Source organism: Passer montanus, unplaced genomic scaffold (assembly GCF_014805655.1).
Source record: "Passer montanus isolate IOZ18808 unplaced genomic scaffold, ASM1480565v1 scaffold10, whole genome shotgun sequence".
Classification (NCBI taxonomy): domain Eukaryota; kingdom Metazoa; phylum Chordata; class Aves; order Passeriformes; family Passeridae; genus Passer; species Passer montanus.
In genome coordinates, this window is record NW_024356505.1 from 1,459,760 (window position 1) to 1,482,805 (window position 23,046).

The 23,046-nt window shown below is 38.9% G+C and overlaps 1 protein-coding gene across 2 annotated transcripts in view; it reads left to right on the forward strand.

Moving 5' to 3' along the window:
• Positions 1 to 22,699, forward strand: part of CPNE4 (copine 4) — a 225,344-nt gene extending 202,645 nt beyond the window's left edge. For both annotated transcript variants that reach the window (XM_039707996.1, XM_039708004.1), the window contains 4 exons: positions 8,511 to 8,562; positions 12,833 to 12,966; positions 15,040 to 15,276; positions 22,107 to 22,699. In XM_039707996.1, the coding sequence (XP_039563930.1) occupies positions 8,511 to 8,562; positions 12,833 to 12,966; positions 15,040 to 15,276; positions 22,107 to 22,238 (555 nt within the window). In that variant the 3' untranslated portion in view covers positions 22,239 to 22,699. The remainder of the gene's footprint in view (positions 1 to 8,510; positions 8,563 to 12,832; positions 12,967 to 15,039; positions 15,277 to 22,106) is intronic.
• The last annotated feature ends 347 nt before the right edge of the window (positions 22,700 to 23,046 follow it).

Genomic DNA, 23,046 nt, shown 5'->3' on the forward strand with positions numbered 1-23,046 from the left:
CGTATTTATAAACAAAATAAAACAAAACAAGAGAGTGATCTGCAGTGATGCTGCAATTGTGAGCATAAATATGCCATCTGGTAGGCTTGGAGTGAAGACAGTGAAGTAAAAGAAGGAGCATCCAACCGAGGAGAAAGGCCCAAGAAGAAATAAGTAGAAATTCAAATTCTTTGTTTCACAGAGGTTGTGTGGGCAGAAGAGTAGTTTTGCATAGATAAGTAACCAAAATCTAGGTGGGCACTCTGCAACTCAGATACTGTCTGAAAAGGAGAAGCATTAGGATCTAATCATGCAGACTTCATCCAGTGTCTCTGTGTGCCCTGCTCTGGGTTGTGTCTCTGGGCTGTGGCTGAGGTAGGGAGGTGAACACAAGCCAGGTAAGAATTTCTGAGAGGGATTGTGTGCATTCAGCCTTGTAAAGCATCAACCAGCAGAAGAAAAAAAATGCACCAGTGTGTTCCTCATGGCTTGTAGGTTTGATACCTGCAGAAGACTAACAGCAGTGATGTACAGCAAATTTGATACATGTTGTGCAAACAGATGTCTAAGGTAAGTAATATATGTTTTAACAACATTGCTTTCTCAGCTTGTCTGTGCCTGGCAAGGTGTTTTGCCTTGCTTTGTTCCTCAAGGGTAATATCAGTGTTAGTGCTTTCCAAAGTCAGAGATGTCTTCCAGAGCTTTGATATACATTTTAATGTGGTATTATGAGCTCAGAACATCTGTGCTATGTTGTATGTTTGTCCAAATGCAGCAGCTGACAACCGTCACTGTTATTTAAGGTGGGGTGTCAGGGCCTGGTTGTTCCACCATCTGTGAGGTGACCTCTGGTGCGTGGGGGAAAACTTAAAACTTTTCCAGTCATAGAGAGCCATCCTTATCTAAGGACTGCTTGAAGGAAGGTATTACTGTGTCAGCTGAAGTCTTTTCAGTTGTTTCCTGGTGACAGATAAAGATCCCAGCACAAAGCTGCTCTTCTTAGCCAAAATAATGAGCTGGTAGCACTGATGCTTCAGGTCACATGAGCCTATTGGCAACGTACCAGTTTTGTTAGACTCCACTATCATCCTTCTCACCTGATTGTGAGACCACATTTCAGGTGCTAGCTGGAAAACAGATGTCTTGCCAGAAAGTAACTTCAGGGGTCTGTGTAACCAATTGTTCCTACAATCACCAACACCAATTGATTTTCTACTTTGGCACAATTAGTGTTGGAATAATTTCCTCACAAATGCCCTTAAGAAACCCAGAGATTTGCATTGAACTTAGTAGTCCATGCACGAATGAAGAGTCTTATCCTGCCTGTAGCATGAGCTCTCCTGAACAGTCTGTCTGTTGCTAACTTCTCAAAGCAAGAAAATTAATGTGACTCAGAACCTTCAGATTTTGCAAAGTTCAGGAAAAGTAAGAGTAAACTTCAGAAGGTAAGGCTGCTTGCCTGTGGATTATATATGTGTGACTGAATAAAACAAATCCCAAAGTAAATGGAAATGCAGGTGAAGGCCAGAACAACATCTTTAATCTCTGCTATGGAAACTTGTGAGAGAAAGTGGCAAAGACAAAATGACATGACATCAGCTCACAAACATAATAAAACTTTGAAGAAGACAAGAACCACATTGCAGGGGACTAACTCTTCTGTGCCACAGATGGGGACAAATAATCAGCTTGGTGTCTGCCATGGGCACATCCAGCTGGAACTGCACTGAAGAGTTAAAGTCATCTGAGCTGTACTTCAGTCCCTCCCTGTGATACTCTACACAGTCCATAAAAGTATCTGCCTTCTTAAAATAAACTATATCAATACTTTTGGCTTTGACTGCACTTCTGAATTGAAAGATATGTCTTTCAAGAGTGAAGAGTCACCTTCATCATGATGCATTATTAAGACCAATAAACCTGAAAATCCTTCAGTAATTTAGTCTACACTGGTATAAAGTTAATTCAAAGCCAAAAATTATTAGTTTTTGATGTGGAACATAGCAAAGATGCATAGGAAATAGAGAAGAAACAGATAAAATTTAAAGTAACAGAGACTGTAGAAAAAGTGCTCCCAAGTTTCTTCCTTAACTTCTTATTTCCTGCTGCAAAAATACAGACACATGCTAGACACCACGGCAACAGTGGAGATCTCTTGCTATTCAAACAGCCTTTTCATGTTTTCAGTTACAGGTACTACAAGTCATACATACCATACATTTGTTTTACTAAAGGAGAGCAGTGCCACTAGTGTAACAATTTTACATCTTCAAATTTAGTCTGAATCATTATGAGAACTTCGAAGTTCTGACTCCATCATCTGGATAAATCAGCTTCTCATCAATTTAGAGTGTCTGTTTCCAGGACTTCAGTCCTAATGAAGTGATCTAACCTGCTCATAGCATATTGATCTCTGCCCTCCAGCATCTGGTCTTTTACTTCTTTCAGTAGACAACAAATTGAAATAGGGCTATGGAAGAAATCACTCCCACTGCCAAAGGTTCCTAAGTAACCATGGAGCTCCCATACAACCTAAATAACATAGCTTCCTCCTCAGCAATGTCAGTTTCTGTCTCTTCAGGCTCTTCACAAATCTCTTGATGTTCTACACCTTTAAATCTTGATTTTATATATGTTTTCTACAGAATTTCTATTTCAAGAGCACACTGCTGTGTTGTGTTGACTTTATTTTCCCTCAGTTCATCTCCAAATGACACACTTCAGCTGTTAGTAGAAAACCAGCAGTTTCTTAGTGGCATAAGGAATCTGTGGAAGTGAAGGAAGCAAGATATGCCATATACATCATTCTTCATCAGTCTAGAGATCTTTCATCTAATATTCAACAATATGAGCTTCTTCCACCAAGACCTGACAAATACATCATCCCGTTCCTTGATCTAAGTAAACATCTGAGAGAAATATTTCCCTTGTGAGTTTCTATCATAAAAAACTTCTAGAATTTTTTTTCTTGTGATTTTGGGTTTGTTTTTTTTTGCAATGAAAGGAAGCATCTGAGAAGTCTGATGTAAAGTGAAGAGGTGGTAGATAATATGGACTAAGACATGGCTGTGAAAGGTCACAGTGAAGAGGAGGAAAGAAAGCAAACCACACACACTTAGCAGGCAGGACTCAAAGGAGATGAAAAACCACACAGCAGCACAAAACTTATTGTTAAAATGAAAAGCAAGTTCGAATAGTGTCAGCCCCATGACAGGTGGACTGCCATTAATGAAAGCCTGTTTCCTAAAGGAGAATTGCAGCTGACACCCAATAGGTACTAAACAACTTGCAGTTTGTTTTAAGAGAGTCCTGGTTATTTCTGTATTTTCATTGAAAGCTTCATTCCCTGCTTTTGCTGTGAATGTGTACTGGAGACAAACTCACTGTAGTTACAGATACAGGGCAGCATCTTTACAGCCCTAACCTGAACTGGTTTGTTGGACAGGTGAGAGATTTGAGAAGTGCTGTGGTTTTTATGATTCCTGCACTTTTCAGGAGATTGATGCCTAAAATATATGCAAATCTGACAAAAAAAAAAAAAAGTATTTGTAGCAGACCAAGGGACAAAACAGAATTAGTCTTCTTATCCATGCAAGTTGGATTTAGACATGGAAACTTGGGCACCATGTACAAAAATGAAGTATAAAGGGAAATAAATGGCCCAGCTTTGCCAAGCAGAAATATGCACAATGTATCTTAGCAAGAAACACAAGCTTTCCAGCTCCCAAGCTATTTGATTAATGAGCATTCTGAAAATAATAGCTTTTGACCAAAAGTACTTGAAATTCATTAGTGTCTTAAGCTTTTGTAAAATATGCAGGCATTTCATATTTAGTTTTCTGAATGACAGTAGCTTAATAGTGTTCAATTTTTTCACAGAAAAGTGTCCAACATAGTGCATTTTGGCATTTACACTTGTATGAATCTATTGTTCATGGATTTTTGACAATTTCTATTTAAATTATTAAGAAAGCATTCCTAAAAATCTGAATTTGTCAGATTGTTTGTCAAATACTTCTAGTACCATCACCATAGAGAAAAGCTGGAGCTGTTTGGGACATGAAGGTTAATTTCAATGAATTCAACAATTTAGAGAGGGGGAAAAAAGGGTTATTAATTTTCAGAATTCAGGCATCCATATTCATAATTTGAAAATAAAAAACATAGCTTCTTTTTCAAAAAAATGGAAATTCAGTTAAAGGGGTTTAAAAAATGTATAGGCCAAACTAGAATAACAAGTTTCAATGAAACTAAAATAAAATGCCTTTGCACAGTTCAAAAACTTTCCAGCAATTTGCTTTATCAATCTTGGGGGATTTATTATTTTCCAGATTTCAAGGTAGGATTTTTGTTTGTCCTTTGAGGTTTCTGTCTGAATTCATAGAATATTTTTTAAGAAATCTCAAAAATTCTAATCAACTAGGAAATTTTCCTTTCAGCCTAAATTAGAAACAATTTTAGCAAGGGCCATGCTATGAGGATGAATTTCATCGCATCCCAATATGAGGGAAATAAGTTACCTGCTGTGTTAAATCAATGTCATTTTTTCTACAAAAGTGGCCATAAGCATGTGAAAGTATCACTATGATTCTTCCAAGAGTCTCATGGGTGCCATCACATTGATGGAAAACTGTATGGGTTTGTCACTGTAAATGTACAGATAGTGGAGGAGGTATTGTACAGTGGTAAAAAACATTTCTATAACCTATCTTAGCAAAACTGTTCTGTAATGTTTATTTAATTGTCATATCCTCAGAAATGCTGTCACTGTAATCTATATCATAATGTATGATAGATCTAGTTAATTTGCTTGTTAAAAACCTTGAAGGAATTACCTGTGAAATAGTAGGTTCCTGGGGTGGGAAGTTCCTGTAGTTTAATAATGCCATATCCATGATGGTATCTGCTAAAGAATGTATCTGGAACCCTGCAGAGGTAAAAGATTCATACAAGTGCAAGTGAATGTCTTTAGCTGCAGGCTTTGAGTGCAGTTCTGTGCAGCACCCAAGTAACGCCAGGCTGATCCCATGTAATCACCTCAGCATGCCAGCATTTCTCTCTCCTTCTCTTTTATGGGTTGATGTTAAGAGAGGAGGGCTGAGCAGAGGCTCAGCTTCATATTTGAAACTTAGTCCAGGGTTACAAAAACTTAGTCCAATCACAAAACACTCAAGGTTTTGTGAGGACATTCCTTAATGTGAGGTTGACTTCCACCACAGACCGTGCTCCGCAGTTCTTGGTAAAGTTCTCTGTGCCAGGTACTGATGTGAAGCAGCCATTCTGTATTTGTGTGACTTGACAAATTCCAGGATTTCCTGACTGTTAGATCAATCCACAATACAAACCATCCTGGTAAATTATATAAACATGCCTGCTTCTGAACAGCCCAGTGTCTTCCTATTTCCACTGAGGGTTTCTCAGTCTTCAGCATCTTAGGTGGTCGAACTTTTGCCTCATTTTGTCATTAGTTTATCAGTTCTGGGAGTGTCATTCAAGGGCTGTGTTGCTCAATATCAGAAAGATGCCATTGAGTATACCAGCTGTTGGTTCTCTGTCATCAGCATGCTTTGCCCTTCAGTCATAAAGCCCTTGCATGTTTAATTAGAAAAAGAAAAAGAAGAAAGAAAAAAGAAAAAAAGGAGGGAAACTCATCACCTTGCACAGTTGAGAAAGCAAAAGCATTGAATATCTGATCCAAACCACCTTTTGACATGGATAAGCTTTACATGGAGTCCTACCAGGTAGCAGCCAAGTTTAGTGAGGCCTTCAGTACATGGTATAAGTCTGAAGTCTCTGCTGGTTTGGACACTCTTGAGTTCTGGCCACCACAGGGAAGACAGCAAAGGTCGAAGCACACTTGGCTTTGCTTAACAGAGTGGGGGATGTGTTCTGAGAATTTGGAGAAGCTCTGTGTGAAACATATCAGCCGTTGCCTTGCCTTGAGTGGTGATTTCCTGTTTGTGAACCATCACTGAGCTGCTCAAAGAATTTCTCTCCTTCACATTATACTTAAATCTTGTTTAAATTGTGATATATTATTCAAAGACCATAGGAAACAAGCCAATGCTTCTGCACATTCATGACGTTTCCTGTGCTGCCTTCAGGGTACATTTATCCCTGCTCTGTGAATCAGGATGACAATGTACGAGGGCCATTTGCTTTAGGAGGATAGCAGCTGATGCTCAGACAGTATTATTTTTTTGGATCATTGTGCACACTGACTAGACTTGGGCTTTCCTTATTGGCCTGAACTGTTGTCTGTTAAATAATAGCCTGGGTGCCATAGCTCTGAACCAGATAAATTGTTTGCATTATGTGATAAGAGGTATGGCAACAAAAGCAACCAAACCATGCTTGCCTGTGAAATTGAAATACTGTATTCATAGCTTTTGAAAAGACTTGTATTTTCCTTTAGGTATAATTTCAAATGCATTTGGAATAAAGAAATAAAATCACTGAAGAGGCACAGTGTTGGAAGAATCAATCTGCAATACATAAACATGCATGGCCATCCTTGCTTTTCTAATACAGTTAATGCAAAATACAGAAACCCTAAAGGAAGGAGAAAGGCTAATGAACAACAACAAAAAATATCAATGAGAAAACTCCCATAACAGTTCTTGACAGATGCAATTATCTTTGGCCTGCAGCTGGTCATGAGACTGGCAGATACCAGCTGGGCAAAGTGCACTGAGAGACATCCAGAGCAGCCAGGCAGAAGGGCTCTGGAGCACCTCTGAAGTGTATCTGGCAGCCCTGATCTTCTGTGCTGCTCAGTCAGGAACATAAATAGTGACTTCCTGCATTATCTTCCATGGCCAAGTAGGATAGACTGAACGGACCATGTAAAACAGTCTGTAAGACTGATGCTTGATGTAGGCATGCTGAATGCCTGGCTGGGCTGAGGCCACTGCAGACTTCTTAATGAGGTTTTGCTTCAGTCCTTTCCCATCATGGTAGAAGTACTGCTTTATTTAACATCTTAAGAATGGCAGGCATCATTATGGTAAGCAAGACTAAAATATGATGGGGAAATTCCATTTCTCTATGAAGAACTCTCTTTGGCAGTAATTAACCAACTTACACCACTTCACTTTCACAGAAGCTTCTCTGCAGTCACATATTTGATCTATGGGTCCCTTAATCATAGATTAATTTCCATACCCTGCTATGGAGACATCTAAATTAGCAAATCAAACAGCAACATCCAGAAAATAAATCTCTTCCTGAAAATAATCCTGGTTCCATTGTACTAGAGGTTGCTTCCATATCACTGGGACTGTAGGCACTTTTGAAGACTCTACAGAGATCTATAAAGCTTTAAATGTGTATAATTGCAGTTATATAAATGCCTTCTTAAATCTGGGATGATACACCTAAATTCAGCTTTAAATTATGCAAATTACCTGCTAAACTCTCAGCCACTTTTTGCAAGTCAAATATATATATATAGATACACACACACACATATGCATATACATGTAGGTATATATATAATAAAACATATATGTATATTACACATTATGCATTGTGAGACAAAATCTGAGGTTTTTCACTCAAGAAAAATTAAGGCAAACAGAATTAAGAGGCTGGGCTTCAGACCCAAAGATATTAAAAGAATCAAGACTTTTCAATGATCAAAGAAAGAAGTAAAAAGGAATATGAAAAAGAAAAATGCAGGCAAGAATCAACCTTAAAGAATTCTGGAACTGGAGATTTACAGTGCCTAGCATTATTTAAGCATACAAAAGTCTTGTATTATTTTCCCAGGGCACCAATGACAAGATACTATGTTTTGTTAGAAAATCAGCTACTTTGTTGTATTCACGGTGAGTTCTTTTAAAAAACAGCTCTGCAGGATTTAATGATAGACAGATTGAGAAACAGAAAGAGAGATAGAGAGATTGAAATATTCACCACATGCAAGTAAAACCAAGAGTCTTCAGGATTTTTTTTTATTTAATACCCCCCAGAATACTCTTCACATTTTAACCAACTTAGACTCCTTACACTTTTTGCACTAATATTGCACAGTGGAACTTTGATTTCTCTGTAGAATTACTTTCCCAGTACTCCTTGGCCTTAGATGAGGAGCTGTTCACACAGTGAGGTCAGGATGCATAAGTGAGCTGAGTTTCTGCAGTCACTGCTGTATCACAACCTGCTTGCTTTCTCCTGCAGTCTGAGATGCTGAGCTAGGGAGAGCTGGCATTTAAATGGCCTCAGCAATGCTGTGCCCAGCATTGATAGCCCAACCCTGACACCATGTTTATATGACTTTTAAATGTATTTGGGTGGGTTTTCTTTGTGCCTTGTTTTGTTTTGTTGCTGTTGTTATTGACAAGTTTGATTCCAGTTTTGCTACTTTGGTTCTGCAGGGAGCTCCAGCTGGGACTGTATTTCACACTTAATGGCTGAAAGCTTGAAAGGTCTCCAGTTTACCACAGAAAAAATGTCAAGAGTGTTTAACCACAAGTCTTCTTGGAATAATTTTCTGACAACAGTCTTCTTTTCTTTCCTTTTATCTGCAGGTCTCTCATGACTTTGCAATCAATTTCAATGAAGACAACCCAGAATGTGCAGGTAATGCTCACAGAAGGACAGACTGCCATAGTTTTGCTGTGTGCATCACCTATTGCATCACCTGAGTATTATTCAAGTGGTTTTATTAAAGAGGGCAGCTAGGATCTGGGGACCTGACAGGCACCAAACCATTGATCTTAACTTTAGAAATCTTGGAAAGTGTCATACAATAATTTCCTGAATAGTAGGTGGACATTCAGCACTTGGACTTCCTGGAATCACTTGCATTTCTGAGAACAAGACTAATTTAAAATCTTCAGCTACCTCAGCATCATATGTTGTGCTGCAAAGAAGGATATGAAAAAGCAGGCTGTGAACCTCTGTGATCAAAAATTTCCTCAATTTAGAGCCAGTTCTTTGACCAGAACTATAGCCTGTTGCAAGTCAAGGGCAGGGAAGCAGCTGATGACTATTGTGGTAGAAAGAAACCTATTTTCCTGAGAGCAAATGCAGCAGGAGGCAACAGTGTAAGATATTGCTGTGTTCTACCAACAGTCATTAATCCTTGGTAATCAGAGGCCAGATTTATGTAGCAGATGTTGCTTTATGTCTTGTATTTGCAAATGAGATCTGCAGTGACTGATGCTGTCTTTTTTAAATCTCCTGCCACAATTCACATATTTTGTAAAAGACAATAACAGGAAAATTACCTCTAAACCCAGTAACAGTTAAGAGTCTTGCTCAAGTGATCATTGCTGTCTTAAAATCCACAGATTGTTATTCTCCCTTATCCTTCTGCTTCCATCCAAATACTGAACTGGATATTTCAAAATGGTCCTCCTGTTCAAATTTTCTAGCTGCTCCTTTTAGCCCTTCTCAGGCTTATTAGTGGCTTTCTTTTGGGCATGGGCAGCAAACATGTTCAGGATGAGAACTAAGATGCAGAGAAATGAAGTGAGGAAAAGAAGAGAGGACAAGCAATTCAAGGGAAAGAGACATTAAAAGAATTCAGAGTTTATGCATCTTAAATGCAAGACCAGTTTTGGTTCAGTGGGCATTCCTGCTTTGTTGTTGCACTTGAATTGTTGGATTGCCCCAGCCTTTGCAGGTCATGTGCTTGAAATGCAACTGGGCATAAGTCCTACAGCTGCCTGATGTGCTCACACAGCTTTTTACACTGCTTTTAAGGAGTTGAAAGGAGCAGAAGTTACATGTATGCATCTAGAAGTGCCTGTAAGCTTGTAAGCCAGCTTGATGTTGAGACTTCAGTGCAGGGATGGAGTGAGGAAGCAAAAGAGACCTCAGAATTTAATCTGGACCGTCGTATTTAATAATGTGTCATTAAAACAGTTAACAGTGGTCAGCATTAAGTGATAACATATCTATGTGTGTAGTGTTCAAAAAGAGCTTGTTTCTCAATCTAACTCCAGGATACTTGTGACCCTTTGTAAACTACAGGGAAATGCTCCAACAGTCCATGCAAAGAACACTTATTTTTATCCCTGCCCCCCTTGCTGCTTCTTTTGAGTTCAAGGCTAATTCTTTTATCACACTGGCATTGTTATATAATGATTTTTATTGATTGAAAAGGTTGCCAGATCTAGGTGGTGCCAGCAGCAGGGTTTGGACAGACAAACCCTCTGTAAGCAAGGGATTTACTATCCAAACCACAGTCTGTGTGCAAAACCAAATACAACAATGAAAGGGGGTAAAAAAAAACAGGGGTAAAAAAACAGGAAGGAGCTGCTCTATGAGTCTTAGCTTATATCACTTAGTGATTTAAACTTTATTTGTATCTTTGCATAAGACTTAGTTATCTGATAAGTTAGCCCATTGCCTGAAAGGAGTTCTAGGCCTAAGAAAACAAAAAAAAAAATGTTGCAACAAAGAATGCCAGGAAAGAAATTTTGCAGCAGTTGCACCTGTATCTGCAAGATATTAAAAGCACTTATTTATCTAAAAGGATACCTTTTTAAATAATGTCAATCTGGGTGAAAGCAAGAAGAGGAGACAAACCAGAAAATGTGTTGTTTAATCATCTGCTACAGCTTGTTCATCTGCCTGTCATGGGTGCTTGTTAGTTCTGTGATGTTTTCTAGATGCTCTCACTGTATTAGGTGTCACAGGGAACACTAACATCAACAAGTCGTGGAGAAAGGATGCAAGAGTGAGGAGGAGATAAAGTGCTTAGTGATTGCACTATTTTACTTTGTAATATCTAGCATTCTTGCCAGAAAATAAAATAAAATTGCTTAAAAATATCTTGTTTTAAACAAAGAAACAGCGGTTGGATGTGATATAAAAAAGTATGTGTTTATTTTTCCTTTGAGGAATGAAATCCTTTTCTCTATGGAAGTAGAGCTTTTCCTGGCACAAGGTAGTGTGAAGCATCACTCTACATACAAGATATTGAGGGACAGACAAGATATTGAGATGCAGAGAACTGGAATTCATAAAATACAGATATCCTCACCTGTTACTATTTCCCTTCTTGAAAATTTTAGTATTTATAGTATTATATTTTGTATATTTGTAGTATATTATTTTTATAGTCTTAAAATTAATACTTAGTTTATTATCTGAGGAAGAAAGTAGGCAAAAACCTCTAATCTGAATGAATGTTTCTCCACATCTGTCTTAAACCCATATATGTATGCATACACTGTATTTCATTGGAGATGCTGAAAGTGGATTCCAAATAAAAATGTAAAGAGTTGAACTGCAAAAAAATGCACACATGCCTAAGATAAAGGAGTACAAGAACATCAAGCTACAAAGTAATCCTCGCATATCCTGTTGAGTTGGGATTGGATAGACAGTAGATATTTCTAAAATATATTAATCTGAGAAATCAAATAAGAAATTATGTTTCTAGAATGTGTCTCTTTCTAAGATGAGAGCAACTTTCTGACGTGAACAACACTAAATCTCTGTGGAATGCAGGGAGTAAAGTTTATCTTACATTATTTTACTGCATAAGAAGAAAAGTATGGTGTATCTTGTCATCATCTTAGGGAAGATTTATGAGGCCTTCATACAACACCATTAAGTATATGTAATGAAATCCTTAGCAAGTTTAAAATTGGGAGTTACCAAAAGGTCAGTTTTGCAATATGTAATTTAGTCATTGGAATTACCAAGGGACATTTTGTAACACTACTTTACATTTCAGCCAATGCAGCTATAATTGGAGCAAGTACTTTTGTTTGTTAGCACTGCAATGGAAAAATATATCTGTAGCTTCTCTAAAGAGAGAAAACTGTGTTCTCCACCACTTTTTCATAGGAGTGTATGTGTGTCATTATAAAACAATTACAACTCCTTGTCATTTGTTAGCAAAAACTCTGCACCCATCTATCCTGTAAATAGGGTTGGGTAAAAAATCTCATGAGTGAGCGAGTTTCCCTGCAAACTGAAACTGGTTTAGGATATTACCAAAGCCATTTCATTCTTCAGCATCCTTTGCAAAGCTTTTCAGTCTATCACTTTCTTTCCAACATTAGACCTCTAATCCTTTAGGTCTGGTAAGCTGGGAGTTCTGAATGGGGAGGCTAATGTGCATCACTTCAAAAAATCCTTCTTCTCAATGATTGAAAATACCAATTTCCATTCTGTGATCTGTCAAGTGTGTCAGCAAAGAAGTCTTTGCTCCCTGGTCTGAGTATATATCCTGAAATGAAAAAGCCAAAAATAGCTAGTCCTCCATCAAAATTTCTCAGCTGAAGCTCATTTTTCTGTAGGCTGCAAAGCATCCTGCTGTTTCTTTCAAGGTTTCACAGCTTTTGGTCATAGTCAAATTCAACCTATGAGTGATTATGCAAATTAACCCTGAAAAATTATTTTCTTACCACAGGAGAGTGAAAAGATGTTTTGAATTCCTTAACAGCTTTAAGGCATAAGTACAAAGGACAAATTTGTTGGCAACAGCCACAATAAACAAAAATATTTATCTGAAGAGGAGAAAGAATTGTTGAAATGTTTCTTAATGTGTGTTTAGACTTTCATCATGAATCTTAGTTGTTGATCAGGAAGCTATCGTATCTTAAACTGAGAAGAATGGAAGCTGTGGCATTGCAAGCTCATACGTGAAAAATAGACATTAAAAGCTGCTGGAAAGGAGAAGCATGGTGTAATAATTATATATTACAAACTAGATTTAAGGCAGCTAGAGACAGATTCCTGGAAAGTATCTTAAGATTCTAGTCCTTGCTTATCATGTAGTATTTTTAATTTGTTCATTAAGAACCCACCTTTCATTTACATTTTGAACAAGCCTGATATTGGCAATATGCTCCACATTTCTTTTTCTTTTTTTGGTTTTTCATGCCAGGAATACAAGGTGTTGTGGAAGCTTATCAGAGTTGCCTTCCCAAGCTGCAGCTCTATGGACCAACAAACATTGCTCCCATCATCCAGAAAGTGGCAAAATCTGCATCAGAGGAGACCAACACCAAGGAGGCCTCGGTAAGGGGGGAAAAAACCCCTGTGTTTGCCTTTTTTCCTTGTCTTATGATGGGTCTCTTGTAGGCCATCAAGGCCTTTTAATGCAGATTGCACCTTCACAGTTCTTATTAACTGCCTTCACAGAAGGCAGATTAAACCTGTGTCAGCTGGAACAGTGTATCCAGTCTTTCTAGCTTTGATTGTCATAGCTTTAAACTCTTTCCCCACTGATCTATTTCCTGCTTTTAGGGCTGTTTCACTGTAGCACACCCAGTTCTTCACTGTGGAAATAGAAATGGCACTACTAACGTTACAAAAATTGAGCATTGAAGCCCTAAAAGTCTTGGTTGTACCATGAGATGAGTTCAAATGATTCCCAGTTCAGACTATCCAATTTCATGTCTCCTGCACAGGCTGTACTAAAATATTTCTGTTCACCTAGGGAACTTTTCCAACTATTCATTTGAAAATGGTAAGGATACAGTTTTCAGTTTGTTATTACTGATGAAGTAATTTGTTCCTTTTAGAAATTGGAACACAAATCTGTTAGCCTGCACCTGATAAAAACCCCAGGACAGATTTCTTGGGCTAAAAGACTTACATATAGCTCATGTTTTAAATGTACACCCTTGAGATGCATTAAGTTTATTTTGATCCTGCCTTGAAGACAGAATGGGAGAAAGGGAGAACAAGAGAAATGGAGGGAATATGTAAACGAGTAGGTCTGATCCATTTACAAGAGCAGTGGTGTAAAGGAGTAAAGGATGTCAGAGAGACACTGTCTACTGCAGCACAAAAAGTGCCCAAGTACAGAACAGAATAGAGCTGTGCACTGGCATGTGCATGATCACCTGGCCTAGAGCTTTCTCTAAGCTTTCTTCATGTGCTGGGCCTTTTTTAAGTCCTATTAGGACTGCAGTTATCAAATATTTTTGTTCATGAATCTGGGCTTGTGACTGATATTTACAAGAGCATATAGTGACAGAACAAAGGGTAATGGCTTCAAACTGAAAGAGGACAACTTTAGATTAGATATTAGAAAAAAACTCTTTACTGTGAGAATGGTGAGACACTGGAACAGGTTGCCTGGAAAAGCTAAGGTTACCCCATCCCTGGAAATGTTCAAGGACAGGTTGGATGGAGCTCTGAGCAATCTGGTCTAGTGGAACTTGTCCCTGCTTCATCATCTGTTCAGCCTAGATGATCTTTAAGATCCCTTCCAATCCAGACCATTCTGTGATTCTGTGATTCCACTGTTGTTTCCAGAACCTTGATAGTATTTAGGGTCCCAGTCCTAAAATGGGGAATTGCTATGTTTGAATTTCCATACCCACCTAATCCTGAGGTGGCTCACTCTATTCCCAGTGCTGCTCCTGATCTAATATGCCTTACTGAATAAGTTCCTTCATTCTATACCTAATCTTTCCCCTTTCTATCTGAAAAACAATTTATAGTATGAATGTTCAAGATGAAGTTTTCTCCCTGCATGTTTTGTTTTATTTGTGGCAGGACAAGATGATTGGAACACTTTGAGTTTATACCACTGTATGCACATAAATATTATTGATGTTTAGTGTGTTGGTATTGCTCATGCAGAGTGACCAAATCCTATGATTTGTTCATTTTTCCTATTAATGCACTATACATTTCTTATAAATTACTCCAGCTGCCCAACAATTAATAAAGGATCCAAGTAAGGGCCACTCTTCACCATTACCAAGTGAAGATATGTCATAGCACATGATCCCAGTTCAGTGGGCTTTGGAGATTTGGGAGAGAAATTACAAGCTCACCAAATTGCTTGCTCTCCTCTGAAGAATGAGAATGAGCCTCTCTTTGAGGCTCTGTATGAAGATAGATATATTCCTGCCTTGCTCTCCTCAGAGACCCCATTACTCTGCAGAGGAGAAATTAATAGCTGAGGAGCTTGGAATGGAAAATTCTATATAGTCAATATAAAGGCTCTTTTCTCTTTAAAAAGGTCCATGAGTGAGATACCAGAAACACTTTTATACTTTTTAACTTAAAAGGTTAAGCAGCTTTGGACCATTAACTATTAACATAATTTTTTCCCTTCCTGTCCAACAACTCCAGCAATACTTCATCCTGCTGATCCTGACGGACGGGGTCATCACAGACATGGCTGACACCAGAGAGGCCATTGTCCACGCCTCCCACCTCCCCATGTCAGTCATCATCGTCGGGGTGGGCAACGCTGACTTCAGTGACATGCAGATGCTGGACGGTGATGACGGCATCCTGAGGTCTCCCAAGGGCGAGCCTGTGCTTCGAGACATTGTCCAGTTTGTGCCATTTAGGAACTTCAAACATGTAAGCTGGTTTTTCCATATAGTGAATGATTCATGTGGCTGGGCTTAGTTTTATGCATGAAGGGTAGAGTAAGTCTGTGGCATTATTGTGTCAGAAACAGTGAAAAAGAAAGGAATCAGAATGTGCTCCATTAGTGACTTGGTGAGGGTGGAAAAGGAAGACCTTGCCACAGAAGGGTGAATGGGTCTAGTGAATGATTCATGTGGCTGGGCTTAGCTTTATGCATGAAGGATTGAGTAAGTCTGTGGCATTATTATGTCAGAAACAGTGAAGAAGAAAGGAATCAGAATGTGCTCCATTAGTGAGTTGGTGAGAGTGGAAAAGGAAGAGATGAGGCACAACCCCTGTGCTTTTTGTGGTGCCAGTCCTTTCTTCCACTTTTTCCCTGATTTAATTTAGTTACTTTCCCTGCCGTATTTTTCATGGTGTCTGTTTTTCATTCTCTTTTGCATGTCTTCTATTAGGACTACTGTATTCTGCTTTCCATTCCTTCATTTCCATAGGCAGACGAAATGGCTTTGAATTTGTCCTCACAGTGATCCCCAGGAGGCTTTTTCTTTATTGAGGTTTGATCCCTGAGTTCTCAAATGCAGGACAATCCACCCACAGCATCCTGGTTACCTCCAAAGCCTTTCCCAAATTCTGTACAAGAACACAGGCAAGAAAGTGCCATTGCTGAAAGCTTCCCTCTGCCCTCAGCCAGCTGTTTCTGACTGAGGCCAGTGTGGTGTAGAAGACACTCTAGGAAAGAAAGGTCCAGAACCAGCATTAAATTGTCAAATCTAAAGTAAAACTTTGCTCATGAACTTTCCGTCTCAGTCTCCTGCCCTGCACTGTACCATCTGTTCCAGGGACATTTCAGCAGCAGGGTAGGCACAGCATTCACCAGCAGAAGGGGCTTTCCCACACCCAGAGGGGTTTTCCAGAGCCCTTTTCCTCCATATGGAGGCATGCATTATGTTCCTCTGCAATCCTGTTCCCATCCCTTTCCTTCCCTTTCTCCATCTTTCCCTTCTTTCCTCTCACTTCTGTTACATTTATTTGGTTCTCAAGACTGTTTTTTGCTCTGTCTAGGAAGGATATCCTCAGTATTTGATTTGAGATTTTTTTTTTACCTCACAGTGCAACTGACTCATTCTCCTCATGAGATTGCTCTTTTCAATCTGCTCCCATACACTAGAGATCCTTAGATTTGGATATGTCACAGCCAAGTTCTCAACTCTGGGCTGGTTTTGATCTGCATATGGGTTTGCACTGCTTACATTTCCTTTTAAATTTAGCTTCTCTTTCAGTTTTTCTGGGATTTTTGTCACTACATGAGCACTTTTTTTCTGTTTGCCACTTCCAAAATACCTTAATTTTTCTCTTTGCAAAGGTTGTTCTTTTTTTCTCATTTCAAAATGCTATTTTGCAATATTTGCCTTAGATCTAGACACACTTCTTACTTTCACAAACTCCACTGAGGAGCAAGAGAAACAAACTTGTTCCTTATTTTCCTTCTAGCTTTATGTAATCCATGGATGCACACAGGAGGGAAAACTCACCTTATGCTATTAGTTTGGTGCCACCATGCCACATAGCTGCAGAGTGACTACTGAGTTGTAGATATACACATTTCTGTGCTGACAGGGGCACACAGCCACCTACCTGCTGAATCAAAGTATGAGCACAACCACCTCACATCTTGTGATTCTTTCAGCACATAATCACAAGTGTGTAGCGCTGCACTGTAGTCATTGGAAAAGTGTCCAGAGCTGAGTTATTTATGAGCTAGTGGGAGAGCTACTTTTAATTAGGTGAAAACATGTTTCTGCAAGGAACTGGCAAAGCCAGCTACATTTGTTATTTTTAGTTTCACTTTTTTTTTATATATTATTATTATAAAGCTAAAATCATCCTGGGTTTAATAGATTAACGCGGACAGTTGCAGTTCTGGGCTCTAAATATATTGTGCCTCTGGTGTTAACTTGTGACTGAATCTGGGGCATTGTTATTGCCAGCACTGGTCAAATGACAAGCATATATTGTTTTTAGCTAATTTAGATTAACTTCCCCAGTATTGGCAGAGGAAAGCAATCTTTATGTATTCTTCTTGTTAAATAGCAATATTTTTCTCCCCCTTTCAGTAGCAAAGATAATATAGGTATAGAGATAGATTTGTATTTGCTTTATCAGAAAAGTTAATATATCTTGTGCAACCTGATATTTAGTCTGTTTATTGTCATCTTTCAGCTTTTCAACAAATGTCAGTGTAATGGATGACTGCTCATAACAATAGTCACTTCTGGTTTAATTTCTTTATTGTCATATCCCAAATAATCTCTCTCTCTCAATAAAGTGACATTCACATCTTCCTTGCTTATTTAGCACTAACAAAAGACCATGCATCAGCTAGTGAAATAATTTTTCATGGGAAAAATGAGTGTGATGTTTTGATTCAAATTTATTTTTCCCCACAGAGAAAATGCAGATTTAACACATTTGGGAGATTTTTGTTAGATCAGTTCTGACCAAACACAAGAATTTACATACATCAGCATATTATTTTCGACAGCTTTAAGCAAAATACGTGCTTAGGTAAAAATCCCATTCCTTTTGTCAATGTACTTTGTGTTAATTTATTAAGTAGGAAAAAGAAAGTTGAAAGATCTTTTTAGAAAGATTAAAAATCAAACGGTATAAGGTTGATAGGTTTTTCTGATAAATCAAGTATTTATTTATTCCTAAATCCATACTATATTTATTAATGACAGGAGAGAAGAAAATGTTACGCGTGAGCATTTATTTTTTTGTTTTGCTGGAAGAGTAAACCAAAATTCCCTTGGAGTCGACCCAAGCAATATTTTTTTTCATTACCTCTATTCTCAGGTCAGCTTGGAACTCAAAATCTCATATCTATCCAAAGAGATCAAAAATAATCTGTGCAAAACCTTCCCCTTTGAGAAAGTGGAAGGGGGGAGAAGGAAGTTGTAAAAATAATCTATAGAATGAATGTCTTTTATTTCATAAGGTTGACTTCAGAGAAGGTTCTGAGCCTGCACAGCACTCATACAGGCATTTAACACATTTCAGTTAGTTATTCACATACCTAAAAGCTTATACCCACATCAATATTTTACTGGCTTAAGACACAGTGTAGACAGCAGGATCTATTATAGGGGTTTCATCTCCTGTGCGATACAGTGCAGCAGAAGTACTTCAGTAGAATATCTAAGCTCTTTCTCTCTCTCTTTAAGGAGTATCTTTGAAGCCATGAAAATAATAATAGCAACTGAAGTGACTCTTGGCAAATCCTGTAGTTGTAGAGGCTTGATAAAATCAAGGTTACCATTAACACTTAAAACTTGTCCCATTTTATAGTGGGTGACATATGCCATTCGCTACAGGGGAACATATCAAACAAAGGAAACAGATTTTCCCTGAATCCACGTGACTTTTTTCTCTCTGTAATCATCACCACCCCAGTAATGTGAGTGTCCTTCACCTGAAACTATAAAAAAAGTGATGCTCCTTCACTGAAACGCTGTTGAAGAAAATCACCCGCCTCAATGCATTCACAGTCATATTTTAAGAAATGAAATTTTCTGCCTTTGGGATGTATGATATATTTACTGGGCACAAATCTGATGCCACAGGTAGATTGTATTCTATTCTGCATTGTATTTAATCACAAAGGTTAACGGCTGTGATTTAATAACATATATCACAAAGGAGTGTGGAAAGCATAGCTCATAATCACTGCAAGGAGCAGTGTTTTGCACTATGCATTGTAGTTAAAGGTTAAGCATTGTGAAGCTAAAGAACTGAACCAACACCAATTATGGAATCACAGGGGATTATTCTCCTGCTGATGACTGATCTGACTGTTGTGTATCAGCTATCAATTGATAACTATTCATCTGAGGTGTTTATTGCTCGAATGCTCTTCAAGCAGTGGAGAAAATGTTACAGTAAAATATTAACTTAATGTCCCATCTGTGGTAAAGACCCAGCAAAGGCAATCTTTTCACAACACTGATGAACTGGGTCTGTGTTTTGGCTTGGAAGTTACTGAGTGTAATTCTCACTGATGAAAATGCTGCTTTGCACCATCTGATCTGCAAATGAGAGTGCTTCACCACCACAAAAAATATGTAAGGTACAGGTGGTCCAAATCATCAGAGAGGAAACCAACCCCAAGCCTGTTTTTGGGATGTTCCCTTCTAGAAAGAGCCCCAGGACCAAGAGACATCACTGGCATGATGAAACTCAGTAAAGCAACAGTTGCCCATGCTCAGACTGAAGTACGGGTCAAGGCAGCTACCCCAGGGCAGTCCTGTGTGGGGCACATATTGCCTGTGAGCCTGTGGGCACAGTAAATGTTTTTGCCTAAACCTCAATAAAAGACTTTTCAGTTGAGAGCTGCTGAAGTGGCAGTGATTCAGCTGTGCATCTGAGCCCTGACAGAGCCTGTTGTGAAGGGCTGACCCTTCCTTCAGGAGGAATGGATGTGGCATCAGAAAAGAGAAGCGGCGGAGGGAGGAGGATGCACAGCAGTGAGTGCTGTTGGCCCAAAGCTCAGAACATGTGAACTGCACAGATCCAGAGAAGCTGATAGCAATGCTCCTGCCCAGCATTTTTAAAGACAGAGCAAAGCTTCCAGATTGCTACAGCTTGTGTGTGCAGCACTGGCTCGGGACTCTTCCCCCACTCCCCTTTTTTACCTCTCTGTAGGGTTGCATTTTTGGTAAGACAGCACAGAGACAGGCTAAGGTATGTACAGCTTTGACACACTGGGAAGGAGATTTAAAAAAACAGTAATTTGCAATAGTATTGTAGAAATCAGCCATTTGTGTGATTCCAAGGGGTATTTTCTGATTATTTTAGTTGGAACTAGATGAACTTTAAGGTCCCTTCAAACCCAAATAGTTTCATGATTCCATAAACAGGTTTAGGCAAGAATAGGGCAACTCTGGAAAACCATGCATTTCCCTTTTCAGGATTAAAGTGAATGGGTTCTGTTACTGTGTAACACCTTAGAACACTTGCTGCACTGACACATAAAGTATGCTCTATGCTTTGCCAGCTTGTTCATGCAGAAATGTTCCAGGCTTTTTTGGCTGCACAAATATTTTGATATAAATGTCACAGCAGTTAATTTTATTTTTTACTAATCCCCTACATGCGTCAAAATACAACAATACGGGGGGGAAAAAAACAACTGTTTCTGGTTTTACCAGCATTATCTTTGTATTTGCAATACATGAGTCAAAATACAACAATACAGGGGGGGAAAAAACCAACTGTTTCTGGTTTTACCAGCATTATCTTTGTATTTGCAGTATTATAATATTTGATACTGGAATTTCTAATAATCTGGAGTTTTCTTCACCTTTGTATTAGTGTGCCTACAAATAGATTACCATTTGCATGCTATGTAAGCTAAATTTTAAGACTCTGTAAGGATAAGGATGCCACCCGATGAAACAGAGTAGGGCAAAAAATAGTCAATACAACTACTTTGTGACATGGTAGTTTTGCAGCTTGGCTGATAACACTACAGACAGTGAGGAGGAAAGTGTTCATTAATTTGGGAAAAAGCACTTGATCTGCAGAAGAAATGTGATCCAGCCACAGGTTGAGTTCCCATGCATCGTCTGTGATGCAGTCTGCACTCTCTGGAGATAAATACATCAATATAAACCTCTCAAAATGACATTTAAATGTTTGAATTTTTACTGTGTTTTTGTGGTGGGCTCAAAGGAAACATGGCCAAGAAGGCTGGCTCCTGAGGACTTGGAACCAGCTCTACCCAAACGCTTAGAAACAAGAAAATCCAAAACATGGGACAAGAGAGTGCATGGGAGCTTTGTCACTGCTGACTTCAGGGACTGAGGAATGTTCATGCAGCACACACAGGGAATGGTTGCCCACAAAACATCCACAGCCCCCTCTGCTTAAAATACTTAGAAACAAGAAAATCCAAAACATGGGGCAAGAGGGTGCATGGGAGAATGAGTCCAGCTTTGTCACTGCTGACTTCAGGGACTGAGGAATGTTCATGCAGCACACACAGGGAATGGTTGCCCACAAAACATCCACAGCCCCCTCTGCTTAAAATGAAGCATTTCAGGGTGTGAGGCAGCGACTCTGTGTGGCTGATGGAGGGCAGGGTTTCTCACTGCACTGACAGGGGGCCCTCCTCCCTGCCTGGGCTGAAAGCCAGTGGCCATCTCTATATCTGTCCCTAGCTTTCGGGGTCATCAGTTCTTAGTCTGGTGGACACCTGCCATTTTTCCATTGTAGGAAGAGCTTTAAAGTCTCCACCAAGCCTAGGACTGAAACTTTCTGGTAACCATGGCTTAATTCCAATAAACACAAAGTATTTTTTATTGAATTAAAAACTTTCCCAGCCATTAAAACCCCATGCCAGATTCTGAGGAACAGAATGGTGATGAAGGCCTCCCTTTCACAGTGTTGTCCATTTATGTTCAGCTTGGAGCTCTGCGGGGTTCCTTGCTGAACACTGATGAATGAAGTCTTTGCAGCTTTTTATTGTGATATGGTGGCCTCCCAGAGTGCAGGGAAGTTCAGTTACCCTGAACTTAAAATTGTCCAAATGGACCTGGAATCACGCAGAGCATTTTTGGCTTAGTATACTTTGAGGCAGCTACAGCTCCATACCTAAACTGACTCATAAAATTGGTTTCCAGCAATAGTGTGATTCACTTTAAGTCTTTTTTGCTTTCCATCTCTGTACCATACTTCCTTGATCTCATGGCACCAATGCCTCTGAAACCCACGGCACTTCTAGCCAGGTTAATGCTTGTGTTTTCTACCATTTCCTGCAGGCATCCCCAGCTGCTCTAGCAAAAAGCGTTTTGGCTGAAGTTCCAAACCAAGTCGTGGACTATTACAATGGCAAAGGGATAAAACCAAAATGTATGTCAGAGTACGAGTCTTCCAGGACACTAGCTCCATGAACCTGCCTGCACTCTTTTACAAAATTTAAAAAGAAAAATGCTACTATCTACAACTACTGTATTTAAAAAATGAAACAAAAAAATAGCACGTTTTGGTGATTTTTAACTAAAATACCTTTTTTTTTTTTTTTTTTTGCATGTGTAGCCTAAAGGCTTAAATCTGTTAAGCGGTTGTATTGTTGAAACCTTTTTATGAGAAAAAAAATCCAGAAAAAAAAAGTGAACTCTTTACATTACAGCATGTTGCCTTGAAATAAAAAGTTATCTGTATCTGGTTTTTATACAGGTTTGTTGAAATTTTGCTAAATTTCTTATATTTACACTGTAAAGCATTTTGAAATATTTATTGAGAGTTGATAGCCAAAATGTCTTTGGTTTAATCTGCTATGAACTGAGAGATTTTTCAAAATGGCAGATGCATGAACTGTATTTTGCATGTTTAAAATAAAAACAACACAGTTTTGCAGTTGTCTTTATTTCTCTCTCTGCCACAAGGCTGCCTGCTTTCAACTTCCATATTCCAAGGGAAGGGTAATAAAGTATTTCAAGAGATACCTGACCTAAAGCATGGGCATTTCTAATTTTAGCACCTTATAACATGGACACCCAAACGAGCCCACTCAGTCTGTGGCCTGAGTAACTTTTCAAAAGCCTGACAAATCCAGCTGTTACAAAGTGTTCAGACCACAGCTGTAAAGAGATCTGGCTGTAAAGAGAGCATGATCCATCAGGGCCGCATGTCTTCAAACATGCCAACTTTATCCAAACAATCTGGCTGGCTTTCAAACAGGATGTATTTTGGCTATCC